The following is a 19,721-nucleotide window of genomic DNA, read 5'->3' as shown; positions in this document are numbered from 1 at the left end:
ATCAATTTGCAGTTGGTCGAAAGCCTTCTTGAAGATGATGTTGACCGAGCTGCCTGTATCGACAAAAATGCGGTGAATAGTATAGTTAGCTATTACCGCTTTGATGAGAAGGGCGTCGTCATGTGGTACTTCGACTCCCTCTAGGTCCCTGGGTCCGAAACTGATTTCGGGCCCGCTCGCCCGTTCTTGACTGCAGCCGACCGCATGGATCTGGAGCTGCCTGACACTAGCCTTCCTTGCTCTGTTGGAGTCACCTCCAGTCGGCCCGCCAGCGATGATGTTGATCTCGCCGCGGGACGTGTTGCTTCTATTTTCTTCCTCCCGGGCGGACGACCTAGGCCGCTCCTTAGATACCTGGGGATTGTCCTCGTGCCTCTGAGGACGATACCGCTCGGGAGACTGTCGTCGATCGGCTTCACGATGTCGCTGTCGCCTGTCGGATGATGGCGATCGACGGTGGCCACTTCGGGGCACGGGGTGGGCGATCAGGGGAAGGCTTCGACAATCTCTTGTATTATGCGTGTCGGTCCAGTGGAACGAGCAAAACATTGGGGTCCATACATTCTTTTTTGGTTTAGGCCGCTCGGCAGATACCTCCTGAATGGCGTGGGATCTTGCATGTTGCTGAGGGCGGGCTGCTTCAGCTCGCGGTCCTCTGGGCGGCTGGTGAGCAGTGTGCGACTTCCGCTCAGCAGGGGCTGACCACTCGGTTGGAGCTTCCTTCCTGCGGGCCGCCTGGGCTTCTTCCACATTAATGCACTCATTGGCCCGGTGTAGCATATGATCGTAGTCTCGGGGCGGCTTCCGAATGAGTGAGCGGAAGAAGTCACCGTCCACGAGGCCTTGCGTGAATGCATTCATCATCGTTTCTGAGGTGGCCGTCGGAATATCCATGGTCACTCAGTTGAATCGTTGGATATAAGCTCTGAGCGGCTCCCTGGGCTCTTGCTTAATGGCAAATAAGCTGACACTGGTCTTCTGATAACGCTGACTGCTTGTAAAATGGTGGAGGAAGGTCGTGCGGAAGTCCTTTAAACTTGTGATGGATCCGTCCGGCAGCCTCCGAAACCACCGTTGCGCTGATCCCGAGAGAGTGGTAAGGAATACCCAGCACTTTACTCCATCTGTGTATTGATGTAGGGTAGTTGTGTTGTCGAACTTACCCAGATGGTCGTCCGGGTCAGTGGTTCCGTTGTATTCCCCGATCGCCGGGGGCACATAGTGCTTTGGCAGAGGGTCCCGGAGGATGACTTCTGAAAATTACCGGTTGATCCGCTCGGGGGAAGCGTCCGTTCGGGGAGCCTTCCCTTTTCTGTTGTCTCGCACAGGCGCCTCGTCGGATGAAGATCCTCGATCACGGTGAACTGTTGTGGCTTCAGGAGGCGTACGGAATAGGGCCCGATGAAATGGAACTGTGGCAGGCGGTGCTTCCGTTCGGCTTCCTGACGCGGACGTCGCTTGTTGCTCCATCCGCTCGACTTGCGCTTTCTGCTTCTATTGCTCCACGAGTTTAGCTGCTCTTGCCTCGATTAGAGAGTCGAGCTCCTCCTGGGAGAGCATCACGGTGTGCGATCGTCCAGACTCATCCATCTCTTCCGCTCGGATGCAGGTGAGTTCCCACAGACGGCGCCAAATTGATCCTGCCCGAATGCTGAATCGATGGACGTTGGGCACGTGGCGCTCTCCGAACTGATGACGTGGATCTCCGGCCGGTCGTATGGAGCTCCGGTGAACCTGCAAGGAAGTCAGGCCGGGAAGGGGTTCCCGGCGACGACCCTCCGACGTTCAAGTCAGGCAAGAGGAAACTATGAAGATGTGGCTTCGAATATTAAAGAATGCGTACCTCCGGTGAAGTATGAGGACCCTTATATAGAGCTATGAAGAGGCTCATGCACACATACCGAGGTGAATACGTGTCCTCTTACCATACCTCAGTATGAGCTTGTCAGAGGAGCTTGCCTGACACCATACTGCTACAGTCCAAGCACCTCTCTGATGGGACGGCAGAACCTTCTGTCGCAAGATTCTGCGCATGGCTTGGTCTTCGACCATGCTTGTTGTCAGAAGGTCTTCGAACATGCTTGTTGTCAGAAGATGTTCCTTTGTCCTTGTCTTTTCTCTACTCACGCCAAGCGGCAAGCCGCTCGGCATTCCCATCTACGTCCGACCGGAAGGATTCGGTACTGGTCTGCTCTGGATATTCCCGATTGTGTGCTCGGCTTAGAATATTCCTGGCATTAATGCCTTATGCCTCGGCCGAGAGGACCACCCGCTCGGCCTGATGACCTTGTTCACCATGAGCGTCGGAACCCAACTCCCCGTCGGGTTCTTTGCTTCCGCTTAGTCCCCGTTCGGCCAGTCGGCCCCCCATTTTCCGGTCGGCCATTTGACCTTTGACCCCCACGTGGCATTGACTTCCCTCAAAGGGGGTCCCCTGTCTGCACCGCCGGATCAAAGTATAACAAGGGGAAAATGATTAATAAAAGTAATAAAGGGTTAAGATGGAGTAATGGGGTTTTAGATGTTGGTGCAACCTTAGGTCAAGGTTGACCTGGGTGACCCGACTCGAGTTGACCTGACTCGAGGTATATTTTGATGTTTGACAAGAATAGAGAAGTTATATTTTGATGTTTGACAAGAATAGGAACTTGGGGGATCGTGGGTGCAACTTTTGGTCAAGGTTGACCTGGTTGACCCGACTTGAGTTGACCTGATTCGGGAAAAGTCCAAGTATGGAGACTTGGCACGGAAAGGTCCAAGCAGGGAGCTTGGCACGGGAAAAGTCCAAGCAGGGAGCTTGGCACGGGAAAAGTCCAAGCAGGGAGCTGGGCACGGAGAAAAGTCCAAGTATGGAAGCTTGGCATGGGAGGTCGGAGAGGGCTCGGTAGCTCGTTCTGGATGGACTGGTAGCTCGTTCTCCGGACTAGGTCAGAGAGGGCTCGGTAGCTCGTTCTCTGGACCGGACGAAGTTGGAGAGGGCTCGGTAGCTCGTTCTCTGGACTAGATCAGAGAGGGCTCGGTAACTCGTTTTCTGGACCGGACGTGGAAGTCGGAGAGGGCTCGGTAGCTCATTCTCCGGAATAGGTCAGAGAGGGCTCGTTAGCTCGTTATCTGGACCAGACGAAGTTGGAGAGAGCTCGGTAACTCGTTCTCTGGACTAGGTCAGAGAGGGCTCGGTAGCTCGTTCTCTGGACCGGACGTGGAAGTCGGAGAGGGCTCGGCATCTCGTTCTCCAGACTAGGTCAGAGAGGGCTCAGTAGCTCGTTCTCTAGATTAGGAAGGCTTTAGGGTTTAAGGCTGGGAAATTGGATCGGTCTGCTGACCGATCCAGTGATACTATGGGTATGTGGATCGGTCTGCTGACCGATCCAGTGATACACTGGGTCATCTGATCGATCTGGTGACCGATCAGTAACCAAACAGATTGGGAGAAAGAATGGCCTGATCGGTCCACAGACCGATCAGGGCTATGGCAACCAACTCTCTGTGAGAGTTGGGATCGGTCTGGGGACCGATCAGCCTAGGGCCTGATCGGTCCACAGACCGATCAGGGATCGCAACCAACTCTCTGTGAGAGTTGGGATCGGTCTGGGGACCGATCAGCCTAGGGCCTGATCGGTCCCCTGACCGATCAGAGCCATCCTGGATCGATCAGGGTGGAGCCTGATCGGTCCAGGCCTAGCCGTTGAGACACAACGACTAGATTTCTGTGTCTTCTTCTTCGCAGGTTCATATAAGAGGGCCACTACAGGGAAGAGCAGACTTCTTCTTGCTCCTTCTTCCTCCTTGCTATCTGAGCTTTGTTGAGCTTTCCACTGCTGAAGCTTCGTGTGAGCTTCCCTCGGCTGGACTCCAACTGATCAGTTGCTGCTGTGGTTGGCATCCGTGAAGTTGCTGCTTCATCAACAGTCGACAAGAAGGCAAGCAAACTAGTGTTTTTACATTCATATTGTTCTTGGCTTCTTGCTGTATTTCTTGTACACTGATCTTGCTGTTGCAAGAGAGATTGTGGCGAGGTTTCTCCACCCAGAAGGAGTTTTTATTAGCCGGTTTTCCGGGGTCTCATCCACCGACGGATTGATAGGATTCGTCCACCTTACGGACACGCCGAGGAGTAGGAGTATCATCTCCGAACCTCGTTATATCGTCGCGTTTGAGGTTTGATCTTCTCCATTTTCGTTTCTACTTTTTATTTCCACTGCGCTAACTCAAATTGTAGGAAGAAACGAGAATTTGGGGTCGGCTATTCACACCCCCCCTCTCTAGCCGCGTCCGAAGGTCCTATATATATATATATATTAGCTCTAGGACCCCATTACTCCATCTTAAACCTTTATTAGAACTTCTTGGAATGGGCCGACATACTTTATTAGCTTTATAGATGACTATTCTCGATACAAATACTTGTACCTTACTACAAAAAGCCACAATTCCTGGACATGTTCAAAACCTTCAAAATCAAAATTGAAAATCAACTTAGTAAGAAGATTAAGGCTATCAGATCAAACTGTAGTGGTGAATCTATGGTAGATATGACAGATTAGGTGAACAACATCTTAAGCAATTTGCGAATTACCTTGTACAATGTAGAATTGTGATATAATACACCATGCTTGGGACCCCTTAGCAGAATGGTGTAGCAGAGCGAGAAAATCAGACCCTAAAAGATATGGTGAGAAGTATGATTGTGTTTTCTTCTCTACCGAAATCTTTATGGGGTGAGATACTCAAGACTACGGTTTACTTACTCAACAAAATTCCTAGTAAGGCAGTGTTGACCTCCGCAAGTGTACGAAAATATCGTAAGTAATATAAAAGATTATCGTATCCACAGGGACTGGAATAAGCACTAAGAATATCTCAACGCGAATTAGCTAAACTACAAATCAATGGATTGACAAAGTCTAAGTGTAACTATGAAAAGTAAACAAAGGAATGAAAGAATAGGCAACAAAAATAAAGGCAATGATAAGGGATATTCTAGGAGTTTTGGTTTCTTTGTAAGGTTGTTCAATGTAAATGATCTACCAAATCCTTTTTCTCAATTGTCCATCATTTGTAGAAGGTTGTCGGTTCTCTCTTGCAATAGAGAACTGACCTAGGACTGAAATCCATACCTAAATTGATTAATTAGGAATGAATCTATGTTGTCCTTACACGGTTTGCCTGTCACGTGCGTCCCTCGGGAAATCAATATAAGAATCCATCACTCATCAACCCATCAAGATATAAAGATTAATGCATAAATCTATCCTACCCTCTTGAAATACCTAATTTCTCCTTCAAAATAATCCCTCAAACGTCCTTACACGGGCATGTTCCTGTCACAAGATCCCTCGGAAAATCGAATGAAGAATTACCTCTATAAGATCCACAAGATATCCAAACTCTCAATCAAGCATGGTAATTAGGCACAATCACAACATTCCACACAAGATCAAATAGATACAAAACATGACAAAATCATAGAAATGGAAAATTGGCATATCCACAAGAGTTTTACATCAAGATATCCTTACAAATACTCCCTCCATCCTAGAACAAAAGATATACTCCATAAATCGAAGAAAGAATCCGAAAGAAAGAAATATTACAAGCATTCTTGATCCCCCAAATCCAAGAAAGGAGAGAAAGAAAACTTATCTAGAAGAATGGTCTTCGGATCCAATCCCGCGATCTTGGAGTAGAATCGGTGAAGATCCTCCCTCAAATCGTCGGAAAATCCCTCCAAGATGGAGGAAAATCGCCCAAATCTTCCTTTCTCCCAAAGGGGAGAAGATCCCCTTTGAAATTAAGAAGAAACCTTTATATAAAGGGGGAAATTCGGGTGCCACACGGCCCCAGGACCTGGCCGTGTGGGGACACGGCCTGGCTCACTCCCCTCTCTGCCAACCTCACACGGCCGTGTGTGAGACACGGCCGTGGCACACACTGCTTCTGCTTCCCTTGCATGGTCGTGTAGATCTACACGGTCTGCTCTGCCTCTGCCTCTGGAAACTTTATACGACCGTGTGGCTCACACGACCATGTCATTCTTCTCCTCTGGAAACCTTACACGGCCATGTCGCTCACACGGCCATGGGCCATGTGGATCACACGGTCGTGTGGACTGTGGAGGTCACACCCCCTTGCATGACATGGGCATATGGCTCACACACCCCTTGATTGGCCCTACATAGCTATATCTTATTGCAACGTCTTTTACTCCATCAAGATGGGATTTTCTATAGTTGCTATCTTCATCAAAGTTGTATATCCTGAAGTTATCTACAAATTGGTTCAAAGAACAGCCCAAATCTCAAACGGAGCACAAAGTTATGCCTGTTTTACTCTTGGTGTGCAGTGCAGGGATTCCACACGGCCCTGTGCTAAGGCCATGTCACATAGAAACGCATTTTAGACCTTCAAGATGTAGTTTTCTCTGGTTGAAGTCTTCATAATATTTGTATATCTTGAAGTTATCTACATTTTGATATCTGGAACGGCTCATAACTCCAACCAAGCACAAAGTTATGGTCATTTTACTTTTGGTCTGCCGTGCTGAAAGTTTCACACGGCCTTTACACGCCCCCCACACGGCCTTGACATGGCCGTGTGGGTGCCACATGGCCTTGACATGGCCGTGTGGGTGCCACACGGCCAGAACATGAAGAAAACTTAGTTTTGCATGCCCGTGTCACTCTAGAAGCTCTCGACTTCATTTAAACTCCGTTTTTATTTCAAATCATGTCCTATCAATCAAAACAAGTAAAGAGTAGATCTCCGAACAAAATATAATGGAAGTATAACATTATAATGAAATAGGGTGCAATAAACATAGATTATGCGCATGAAATATAAATAGTTGTGTGTCAAAGTATGTATAAAAGTGTATATAATCTACGCACATTAGGCAGTAATAAAAACTGATGTGAGCTATGGACAAGTAGAACGCCTAGTATTAGGTATTTATATGTCTGAGATTATCCAACTGAAACTAGGCTCTATAAATTTAACAAAAGGAAATTAGCTATCATTTTATAGGATAGTCTAAAAACTCAAGAGATTTAATGATTTAAGTAAATCCTTTTTCGAGACGGTAAATGTCAAATTTATTGAGAATGGTGGGAACGATAAAGTTAAGAAAATATCATTTAAGGAAAATATTGGTGATTATAATAATATGATAACTACTAATACAGCTGATAGTGAAATGAACAATTAAGGGGTTGTATGATATATAAGAGATCAAGTATAGCTCAACTAAGAGATTGAAAGATTAAATCCATATTATTAGGCTTAAATCTCTATAAGGTGGGCTTACACTTGATTAACATACATAACTAATTATGATTAATTAAAGAAATTAAATCTTAATTAAGTAATCTAATACTTTATGTATGAAGGGGGTTTAAGATATTGAATGTGAATTTAATACGTAGATTACCAGATTAATATTAATAAGTTGTTAATGATAAATAGATTTTAAAATATACGGTCCTTGTATGAGGAGCTTGATATATATGGAAGAAGATTTCTTTTGATTTGGACATCCTGAATCAAGAACGTTTTGCTTGCTTTTTCTTCTTACTCTTTTCCATTGAAACCAAGATCCGCATCTATAGGAACTTTGACGACAAGTAAGGTTCGATGCTATTACGATGGATTCAGATTAACTCATTCGTATACCATTACATTTGGTTTTCCGTTTTTGCCCTTTTTGCCTAAAGCTTGATGATAGTCAGATCTTGAAATTAATGTATCATATGGATTTTCTTCGACGTATTGCTATTTCTTTCACGGCCATGTGTCGTGCTCTCGTTGTCGATGGTGCTCTCCAACTCCATCGCTTGCAGAACAGTCTTCTCCCCGCGCTCCACCACGTCGTCGACGGGTTGATCACCACGGGATCGTCAAACAGCTCGACGAAGGTGATCTTGCCGCCAGCAGTGACGGCGAAGTGGAGACCGCCGCACTCCACGCAGTCAAACCACTCTACGCCGTCCGTGTACCTTGGCATGGTCGTCATCGCAGCAATCGATCGATCGATCAAGGAGGAGGAGAAACTCCAGTGAAGAAGAGCGAATGAACAGGATGGATCTTCTCTGCTCTCGTATATATAGTTTTTGGTCAAGCATTCGCGGTCATTTTCATTAATTTAGGCAATCAGTTAATTTTCAGTATCAAATCTTATTCCACCCGTTTAATTCAAAATCGAATAGGATAATCTAGCGCTAAATCAAATTGTTTCCAAATTTGAACCTCAAACTTAATTCTGCACTTTTGGTGGTTAAATTTATTTTGGACTAAATCAAATAATTAGTACTTTTACATACACCATCAACAATAGGCAAAGCAAAAGACCTGAGAGATATTCAGAGGAAGATTTTGTGGATATCTGTCTCAGAGAAAGATATTCAGGAAGAAGAGGAATATTCTCGCCGTACCAGTGAAGATACAGAGGAAAAGCCAAATGCAACGGATGAAAATTCAACGGCAAGTCAAGATTCTGCTAAAGAAGCAACTGTGGGCCGTAGCGAGGATGGACATAATGACGAGCATCGAGCAGTGGACAAGAAGCACAACAATGTTGTCAAGAGTCCAAAAGCTAATGGTATGTTTACGAGCTGCGGATGAGAGAAAAGATGAATTATAGGAGAAGGATCGCAGCGGTTACGGAGGGGTCCTCTGATTCAGAAAACTTAGACTAATTTTGGATCTGATTCAGGATACTTAGATTAATTTTGGACCCTGTCTATTTATTGGTGAGGGTGAATTTGTCGGTGAGGATGAATCTATACTCCGTCTGTTAAACAAGTAAGGTTAACTCACTCCATTAGTAAATTTGCAGGACCTTCCTTAGTTCAGAAGATCTTGAATCAGAAGATTTAGGGTAGAAATTCTCTAGTCCAAAATCCTTTGATCAATCTGCCCATTTATTAATAGGGCGGACTGTACCTCACCTATTAAATAAGTGAGGTTCAGCTCGTCCCATCAATGAACTTGCAGGGTCTTCCTTGGTCTAAAAAATCCTTGACCAAAGGATTTGATCTTGTTACGGTCAGGGATCCTCTAGTCCAAGATCCCTAATCTGGACCTTGCTCATTCATTGGTGGGGTGGATTGTACCTTATCTGTGAAGTAGATTTGGTCCAGCTCAACCCATCAATGAATTTGCAGGACCTCTCCTGATTCAAACGATTTTGGACAAGAGAATCTAATCTCGTTAAGGTCAGGAATTCTCTGGCTCAGAAGATCCTAGACCAAAGGATCTGGCCTCGTTAAGGCCAGAGATCCTCTAATCCAGGATCCTTAGATCAATCTTAAATCCCTATCTATTCATTGATGGGATGGATTGTACTCCATCTATTCAACCTATCAATGAATTTGCAGGACCTCTCCTGACCCAAAAGATTTTGGACTAGAGAATCTGATCTCGTTAAGGCCAGGGATCCTCTGGTCCAGAAGATCCTGGACCAAAGGATCTGAGCCATGGATCCTCTAGTCCAGGATCCTTAGACCAATCTTAGACCCTTATCTATTCATTAATAGAATGAACTGTACTCCATCTGTTATAAATATGGGAAATTTGCAAGGTATCTCTTAGTTAAAAAATTTTGGACTAGAAGATCTAGTCTGGTTACGGACTGTGAGTTTATGTCGCGCCTACGTGTTCATGCAGCCATCGTCACGAACTCTCATGCAGCCTCACCGCAAACTCTAAGCCAGAAGCTATGAGCACCAAGTTTATGTAGCTTAAGTGAGCTTGCACAGTGCAGATAACTCCATCTGAAGCTATCTCTTGACCAGCGTATTCAATCCGTTGACGTTGTTGGATAAATTCAAAGTTAATAGAACATGAGAAAATTTGATGAAAGCAAAATCTATCAAAATGTCCTCAAGTCAACGCTTTATCGAACTCAATTAGAAACAAAGTTTTCGCTTATAATTTAATTAAAACGAGCTGAAATATTTTAACACGGGGGGCGAAGTGTTAAGTCAAGAATGAAGATGGTCAAACAAACCATCAAACTTTTTCTATAAACATTTTATTTATGTATCATGTTTTCATTGTTTTTCAACTGAAAATTAAAATTTCCTTTTATATTATAAAAACTCAATTGTTCAAAAATATTATATTAGATACAATAAATTATGAATTTTCCAAATTTTAAATTGCGTTTTTTTATTATTTTTTGTCTTAGCCTTTTAGTCTGAAGATCCTCTTGACAGTAAAAAGCGGTCCAAGGGATGTCCCTTGGCTTGGATTGGTTCAGAAGATGGTCTCCATTCATAAAATAGGTGGGGATCATTTATCCCCACCAATCAAGATCAAGGGACCATTCCCTGGCTGTTGGTTTTCTGGCTTGCCCTGGTATCCTGACTGCGTCACTCATGGCGACTGACCCGGAGCGGCTTCCGCAGGTGCTCGTTCTCGGCCCTAAGCAAGGTTTGGGGCGAGCTTTCTCCGCCGGCTTCCACTTCATCAAGCCGTGGGAGTCAACGATGCCACTCGACCTCTTCCTCGCCGCCCACGCCGCTGCCGTCCGCGCTGTGATTTCCACCGCCCTGGTCGCCGTCGACGCGCCCCTGATCCGCGCTCTCCCATCCCTTGGCTTCGTCTTCACCACCAGCGTCGGCGTCGACCACATCGACCTCGTCGAGTGCGCGCGCCGAGGCATTGCCGTCGCCAACGCCGGCACCATCTTCTCGCGGGACGTTGCCGACTACGCCGTTGGCCTCCTTGTCGATGTCCTCCTCCATGTGTCGGCATCGTACCGGTACGTCCTCCGCGGACTGTGGCCCGTCGCCGGAGACTTCCCGCCCAGATGTAAAGTACGATTTCTGTTAAACATTCCATTCACTGTTTTAATCTCGATCCAAATCTGCGGAATTAGATCTGAATATGATGTTCATAAGAATAAATCAAAATGCTAACACTATTGTTTTCTTTTAGCGTGATGAGTGATGCCAAATTCAAGATCCCGTTACTCTATCTATGGATAATATGATTGATCCGGTCTGAGATCAAGGGATAGGAATTACTTTTGATCCAGTCCAAGCTTGGGGTAGAGGAACTTCGTGGAGCCTATGAGACAGTCAAAAGAGGATTAGAATGAAGGTCCAGATGGACCTTGGCACAACCACTCTGACATTCAAATCAGATCTTGGTGATCACAGAGTAGAGAAGAAGAAAAGAAAAATAGAGAAAAATGTGTGTTTTATGTGCGCATACCTGTATTCGTGGGAGCGGGCCCTTTTTTATACTACCCCTTGGGGGGAAAGATGACACCCACGTCTCCAGTTAACCACATTCTGATTGAGGGGATGTCATGTCATCCTCCCATCCATTTCCCCAATTAACCAAGTCTTGATTGAGGCGATGCCACGTCGTCCCACCTTTTGGTTGAGGGGGCGTCATGTCGTCCCATGTTCTCCATGTCTTTCGTTAACTGCGCCCTACCAACTTGGGCGTAGTGAGCCCTTCAAGGTGGAGACGCTTGAGGTACCCAGGTGTCGAGGAGTCGAGCTTCTATTCCTGAGTGGAGGGAGTCGGGCTTCTACTTCCGAGTGAGGGAGTCGGGCTTCTACTCTCGAGTGAGGAGAGTTGGGCTTCTACTCCCGAGTGATGAGTTTGCCTTCACGTCAAATTAGGGTTAGATTTAGGTTAGACCCAATTTGAACACGAGTCGCAGGCTCTTGGATTGGCGTCCCTGCCCATGGCTTAATTGGACTTGAGCTTGGTTTGACTTGACTCGGGCTCTCTTTTGATCGGGCTTGATCTCGTTTTAGCTTTGGCTTACAGCTCGACTTGACTTTTGACCCAACTATGCCACGTGGAGGCCGACTATCTCCACCACATTAATGGTCATTGTGCTCATATCTTTTCTTTTGAAACATTACTCGAGCTAGAGAAAACTCAAGGTAAGATTTACTCGAAAGGGACTTAGAACAAAATCTTGAGGGATCCCCTTTTAGTTTGCACCAATGAAAGAAATGTCAATTTTCTTTAGGAATGAGTGTGAGTGATGTAGATCAGAGGAAGAAAGTATCTTGGCCAGGCATAGACCAACTCAGGTTAGATTTAGAGCATTGCCCCTCTCTTGATCGTCGGAGGGGCATCCTTGAATGAACCACAATGCACCCAATTCTCTTCTTTTTGGCCAATTGAAATTGACTTGAACGAGGGAGAGGGATATTAAAGAAAACATTAAGTCAATGTAATAAAAATCATTCAATTGATTCAATAATATTAACGATATGCTTTTTAAAGAGCTGAATGAATAGATTGGATTCAAGTAACTGTTCTGAATAGTTCAGACAAATATTATGATAATGACTACAAGTAGATGTAGGATCGAACTCGACGCTAGAGGAGGGTGCATAGTGTTATGAATTTTAAAATGAGTAGATAGTAAATAAAACTGTTGAATCAATCAGAGTTAGCATAGCGGAAATAAAATTAGCTTAGACTGATTCAATCAAGTAAGACAAAGGCAAAAAGCATGCAAGTTGATCAAGCAAACCAGATGTATAAACACGCGTAGTTATAAAATATGATTTTTATTTCTAAATTTCTCCTAGGTGGAGAAACCTCACATAAAAAAAAATCTAAAAACTTTAAGCACAATAAAACAAATAAGACAACAGTAAAACAGATTAAAATGTTACTCTAGGTGTTGTCGATCAGAAATGAAGCGCGTTTTGCAACGTGTCGCAACACAAAAGATGAAAGAATGTTTAGAGCACAAGAACAATTCTGTATAGATGAGTGATTTTCAAGCTCTGTCTCGAAACTCCTTTTCTAGCATTTCTCCAGTCGCTTAGAGCCTTCTTGGTCGTCTATATCCGTGCTGACATGGTTACAACTTTTAATTATAAGATAATGTTAACTAAACTCTCTGGACGCCCTCCTATTGCTTGGATAGGGGCCAACCTTCAGTTTGAGCACTTTGCTTGGATTGCTGATAACGCCATCTCTCGGTTGCCTAGAAGCTGCTCTAGTAGCCCATATTCTCTGGTCCCCCCGACCCTATAGATCCTCTGAAAATGCTTCGTCGAGAGTTATCACCAGCAGTCGTCCCCGAACTCCATCTGATTGTCTGAAATCGTCGAACATGCTTCCCTGCAATGGTTACATGTCATGAGTGGATATGGAATGTAAAGTTACTTGCACTTACATGACTAGATTTTGACCCATCTAGTTTGGGTTGTCAAGCAATCAGCTCCATTCCACACACTTGGACTTGAATCACCTAGCACCTAGCTAGGAATTTGTTTGTTAAGGCTTAATCACTTGGACTTGAATCACCTAGCACCCAGCTAAAAATTTATCTTCCAAATCTTAATCACTTGGACTTACTTCACCAAGCCTCCAGCTATTAATTTGCCTACATGGTCTCCAACCGAAACTTCAGTTGTTTAGTTTCACTTACTAGGACTTTTCTACCGTCTAAATTCACTCACTAGCACTTTATCACTTATCAAGTATCTTGCACCTACAAACTTGACATAACTAGTTAGATCACAACTAACCTAACTTTAACCTTGGTCATATATCAAAATTCTGAGTTAAATAGTATGCACCCAACACCAACAGTAGGCGTTTTATTTTGTGTGTTTCCTCTTCTCTAATATTGTTTTGTTTGTTGAAACTTAAGCATGATTTACTCTTTGAGTAGTTTGGAGCCTAATAGAAATCTATGTAGTTACATGACGGGCTGATCTGAGTGATGATGATCATCTTATGGCAAGTGATTGGTTGGTAGGTTTTGTGTTTCATATGCAAGTATCTTTTTGCAAATTCATAACCATCTCTTTTTTCTGCTACATTTGGTTAGTGTTTGTCGAGGAGTAAGCTAAATGTTTACAATCTGTATTGCAGTTAGGAGGTAAAAGGGTTGGCATTGTTGGACTCGGGAGTATTGGATCTGAAATTGCAAAAAGACTCGAAGCTTTTGGTTGCTCAATCTCATACTTCTCAAGAAACAAAAAGCCATTATTTCCTTACACCTACTTCCCCACGGTTCGTGATCTTGCAGCCGAAAGTGATGTGTTGGTCATTGCTTGTGCTCTCACAGAGGAAACACACCACATCATCGACAAGGACATTATGTTGGCATTAGGGAAAGATGGCATAATTATAAATGTAGGAAGAGGGCCTCTCGTCAATGAGGCAGAGTTAGTGAAACACTTGATTCAAGGGAAGATAGGAGGTGCTGGTCTCGATGTGTTCGAACACGAGCCTGCTGTTCCGGAGGAACTATTTCGTATGGACAATGTAGTGTTGTCCAGTCACCAGGCCGTGCTTACAATCGAGTCAACTAACGACCTTGTTGAACTGGCAATGGCAAATTTAGAGGCCTTCTTCTCAAATAGGCCTTTGCTTACTCCTGTCCATGGAACTACCTGATCATAGGTAACACTGAATGCTTATTTTGGGCGCCACTGATATCCTGTTCTTCCTCTTTCATTGAAGTGGTAAGATGCAGTTGAAATGATTTGCAACGAATAAGCTTGGGACCTGAACGAATGAGCTTGTTGAAAGGCTCTACCACTTGTATTGTGTTGAGTTTTGAACTTCAGCATGATTTGTTGAAGCCATTTCTGCTCTCTGTCAGCTCTCGTTGAATCAGATGTCAATTTGTCTCATTGTTATTAAAACTGAGGCTGTTCTATAGCAGTTGTAGCTGGAATAAACAAACACAGTTGAGCTAAGCTTTTACAGTGTTCGAGCATTTGTTGTTGTTGTTGTTGTTGTTAATAAGATAACCAAGCTAGGTTAACTTGAGTCTAAAATAAATTTAAGTTGTTGAAATGGTTATTTAAGTTTGACTTAAGTTTAGTTTAAGTTTGACTTGAGTTTAATCTGTTTATATGTTTAATTTATGTTTATTTGAAATTTTTATATTTTTAAATTTATTTGATTGACTGTAATACAATTTGATTGTTCATTTTAAAATAATTTTTATTTATTTATTAAATTAATAACAGTTTTATTGATGTATATAATTTATTTATTTATAAATATTAATGAATCATATTTAAATTTATTCATTTAATTTAACGAGTTGTTTAAATTTATTAATTTAATTGATCTATATATTGAACGAATATAAATAAATTTTTATCAAGTCAAATATCAAATTTGTGAAGGAAGTTTGATTTATTTATTATTCTAAATAGAATTATTTTTAAATAATATTTATTTAATAAAAAAAAGTCATCGAATATACTTTCCAGCACGTTGTTTTCCTACTTCTTACTAAGGGTGTAAATGAACCAAACCGCTCGTGAGCTATTCGAAGCTCGATTCGATAAAAGTTCGTTTGAGCTCGTTTAATGAGGCTCGTTAAGATAAACAAACCAAGTTCAAGCTTCGCAATATTCGGCTCGTTAGCTCGTGAACACGTTCGTTAAGCTCATTAAGCAACTTTTAAATAAAAAAAATAATAATTTTGATATTAAATTTATAGATTTTACACTCTACTTATGAAAAATATAGACAAATATATTAAATTTATTTATTAGAATAAAATTATAAATTTTAATAATATTATTATAATTTTCTCTAAATATATAATTTAGTTTTTAATAAATATTTAAATTTATGATTTATATTTATTAAGCTCGTTTAGGTTCGATAAAAGCTCGAATAAGCTCGTGAGCCATGAATATATTCGTTAAATAAAGCTCGAGCTCGGCTCGATTATAAACGAGTCAAGCTCAAACATTCAAGAGTTCGGCTCGGCTCGGCTCGATTACACCCCTACTTCTTACTCTGTTAAACGACAGGAAATTTTCTGTTTTCCTCTGATTTTTCTAATAGTCAATTCTTATTAACCACATTATCTACTTAGAAATCATTACGAAATATTTGTTCTATCCGATCTTGTAGCGGAACTCGATACAAGGACCTCCACTGTGACCTTCGGACAAAGGCCATGATACGCAGTGTTGAGAAAATCGGACCGGACCGGCCGATCCGACCGGTTGAACCGTGAACCGGCTCTTAATCCGGTCCGGTCCATCATTAAAGTTGAAAAAAATAAAAAATCGGCCAAAACAGTTTAAAATCGATCAAAACCGTTAAAAACTGATCAAAATCGCTCGAAATCGATCAAAATCACAGGTTTAATCAGGATTCAAGTATGATTTTTAATTATTGAAACATGATATATATATATATATATACACACACCAGTTCGACCGATTAAACTTTAAAAATCTTGACCCGATCATCGCACAAGTTTAGTGACCGGTCCGGTTTTCAAAACATTGATGATACGGAGGTTTCTTTTTGCCCTTGTGTGTCTCGTAAGCCAAAGAGTTAAGATGATCTGTCAGTCAAAGTCAAAATTGACTTAAGAAAAAGTTAGATTTGCTAAGATTTGATCGAACGGGTCTACTACACTCGCCCTCGTAATTAAAGTACAAATCATGGATCTTATCTTAGTCTTAGACTCTCTAGTAGTCTCGGCAATAGATTCTCCCTCAGTCTCAGCAACGAATTTTCTCGCAGTCTCAAACTGGCCCTCAGTCTCATATTCTCTCTCAGTCTCAAACTCTTCCTCAGTTTTGACAACAAACTGTCCCTTAGTTTAAGACTTTTCCACAGTCTTGACAACACATTCCCTCTTAGTCTCAAATTTATTCTATCTCAGACTCCCCCATAGTCTTGGCAACAGACTCCTCCTTAATCTCAGTCTCTCTCTCAATCTTAAATTTCCCCACAATCTCGACAACAAACTCTCTCTTAGTCTCAGTCATAGTCTCAGCAATAGACTCTGTTTTAGTCTCAGATTCCCTCATAGTCTCACCAGCAAACTCCCTCTCACTCTTAGACTCCCTCTCAATCTTCGATGTCATCCTTGAGGACATCTTTTGTCTTGATCCTGGTCGCCAACATTCTCCTTCAAAGGTGGATCCCAACATCGTCTCCCCCAAAGTCACTCCATATTGATGGCATATTTTCCATCCTTAAAACATGTCTACGCCCTACGTGGACTCGTGGGCAATAATTATGAATATTCTAGGATTGTGGCACATCCTGAGAATAGAAGAGCGGTTACGAGATTATCAAATCCGATCCCCTATATACCCCTACTAACATGTGTCACTAGATGAATACAAAGGTAACCACCAGATGTTGGATCTGGTCCCTTCTTCACCTCCGCAATCATAATATTCTGACATGAAGATACTCTTCAGAGAACCATATAAGCACTCACTGAAGTAATAACAAAGGACTTTTTTTTTTCTAATTTCTCGCTAACTCTATCAAGTTCTACCCTTATTCTCCATCTTCGTTCTTCCACACATCATCTTAAGTAAATCCTAACTAAAGTGTCAGAGTAGCTTCGGGATCCGTCTCTTAGCCGATCTAATTAACAATCCATTTGAGTATGTCTCAGGTCCTTTCATCTCCTTCCTCGATGATCTCCGGAGTGGGAATACATTAGCTAGTTCGTTGACTAGTGACTTGACCGTCCACGATATTTTAGCTAGAACAGACCCGAAGTGACTCAAGGAAGACGTTATAAAGGAAACCAAGGTGAACCTTAGCAAGACCCCTTGGAGAAAAGATGAAATCACAGATGAAAATAAGTAGTAAAGAGAGTAGAAAAAATCGAATTATTTGTCTCGATTTGCAACTAGTTATCACTAAATAGAAAATGAAATGCTGGCATGGTTTCCAAATGACACCTCTTTTCTCTCTACTAAGAGACACGCTCCTTGATGATCAAGGCTCAATAAATACCGCATCACATCAGAGTTTCAAATTGAGACGGATCAAACTTTGATGCAACTCTAACGAACTTGACTTAAGGTCTTCTAATGAGAGCCAACTAGACCCGAGCTCGGTTTAACTTGATTAGAGCTCAATTTGATCTGACTCGAATTTAGTTGGACTCGATTTATAATTCAACTTGACTTTCTATTCAATTTGACTTTTGACTTAATTATGCCATGTAATTCCGAGTATTCTGCCGTATTATAAGTTTCCTGATCAAGTTTAATCGAAAGAGGCAGTAAACTACTATGTGTGACGAAAGCTGTTGCAGGTTGAACGATAGCCGGTCCACATGGCTTGCATGTGTCTGCCAAGCCACCTGATTTCACCATATGTCAGGAACCTACAAAAAGTACAACCAAGGAGACCGTTGTCGTTGAGGAGAGATCCTCTGGACATCTGGTCCAGCATTTACATTCGTGGATGGTAATGGCAAGCGGATTAGGATAGATGGTCTAGAGGATCCGTCCCTGTTGTCCTTCGGGCATCGAACAGTTTGTCGGACAGGCAGAATCCATTAATGCAGAACTTTCAGTACTAATTCAATAAACAATAAAGTCTATGGTCAACACTAGGAGAAAATAAATTAGAAATTGAAATAAGCTATCACATGAACAGATATTTCTCAATTTTATCGGAATTTGATGATTTCATATGATAATTAACTCGTCTATACCTATAACTAGGACAGAACTTTTAGTGAAGATATGGAAGGAGAGGAATCACAGCACTAGTGACGATAGGGAAGAGAAGTCAAATGGAAGTACGGATGAAAATTCTGGACCAGAAGGCAGCAAAGAAGCTGATTCTTGAGAGAGCAAAGTAGGGCATCACCCACGGGTCATATTGAGGTGAACTGACTGTCCTTTTATTGGTTGTCTCTTCTCGGATTGGCAGTTAATGGAATTGACAGACAGTCACAAAGCCTTTGAGTAGAGCCGTAAGAAATTGAAGTCGTCCGCTGCCGATCTAGGGCAGAGAGAAGCGGCCACCATAGGGGCTCCGACAAAGATAAGGAGAAATGGCGACTGCACGGTTGGATCTCTATAGTTTTATTTATGACCCATACATAGGCTCCGGTATACCGTATTCAAAATCGAATATCATATATCGTACCGAAAAATTGATATTCTAAGAAATGATACTGATACCATACCGATATTTCGGTATACTAAAATTTAATATACCGAAATGTCGGTACGGTATCGGTGAAATACCGTTATGGCGAAGTTATATATATATATATATATATATATATATAATATATAAAAAAATAATTCTCTTGTAATGAAGGGCAGTGATCACTATTCACCAATATAAAATAAATCCTTCAAGAAACTCAAAGAGATCAAGAAAGATATATACAACAAAATAAATTCCTCAGAATAATAAACACCAACGGTGAATAGAAATAAAAAAAAAAATGAAAACTCAGATTTTTGAGTCAAGAGGACGTTGTATGGCAGCATGGATTCACTGGATCATATACAATCAAATAACATGAAGTTTAAACAGTCGTGGAGCAATTTACTTGAGCAAGCACAGCTCTCATAATAGAGCTCGATGATCAGATTTTTTCAAATTCAACGAAGGGAAAAAATATTAGGCCTGGAGAAGAAGTTTTTAAGTTGCTGTGTATTTTCTCCGGCGACTACGTGCGGTGGTCGACTGCGGAAGGAGAAGAATGGCGACGTGACATGAGTGTCGGCTGGGCAAGGAGCCAAGGAGAATAATCGCGACGTGAGCGTCGGCTGCACAGGGAGAGAATCGCGAGTCACAACGTGTGCGTCGACTGCGCAAGGAGAGAACGTGGTTTGGGGCCGTTTAGAGTTTGGTTTAGGTTTTAGGGGAATCTAATTTAATTATTTAATCTATAATTACTTGGTATTCCGGTATACCGAAATATTTTAAACCTTTACCGTTTCTGTTACCGAAAAATTTGGTACGGT

The 19,721-nt window shown here is 42.5% G+C and overlaps 1 protein-coding gene across 1 annotated transcript; it reads left to right on the top strand.

The window, feature by feature from the left end:
• The first annotated feature begins 10,327 nt into the window (after positions 1–10,327).
• LOC122047095 (glyoxylate/hydroxypyruvate reductase HPR3-like) lies at positions 10,328–14,738 on the top strand. The gene is made up of 2 exons (XM_042608143.1): positions 10,328–10,814; positions 13,864–14,738. Exons 1-2 carry the CDS (start codon positions 10,374–10,376, stop codon positions 14,389–14,391), a joined length of 969 nt encoding a protein of 322 aa, XP_042464077.1. The 5' UTR covers positions 10,328–10,373; the 3' UTR covers positions 14,392–14,738.
• Positions 14,739–19,721: the final 4,983 nt, after the last annotated feature.

This window comes from Zingiber officinale, chromosome 2B, assembly GCF_018446385.1.
Source record: "Zingiber officinale cultivar Zhangliang chromosome 2B, Zo_v1.1, whole genome shotgun sequence".
Lineage (NCBI taxonomy): Eukaryota > Viridiplantae > Streptophyta > Magnoliopsida > Zingiberales > Zingiberaceae > Zingiber > Zingiber officinale.
The sequence above is the reverse complement of the archived record's forward strand: the minus strand, read 5'-3'. Positions and strand labels throughout refer to the sequence as shown.

Bases quoted from the DNA above. Each gene is read 5' to 3' on its own strand.
- LOC122047095 (XM_042608143.1), top strand. From the start codon at position 10,374: ATGGCGACTGACCCGGAGCGGCTTCCGCAGGTGCTCGTTCTCGGCCCT. The intron at 10,815-13,863 runs GTACGATTTCTG...TCTGTATTGCAG, and splicing joins ACTTCCCGCCCAGATGTAAA to TTAGGAGGTAAAAGGGTTGG.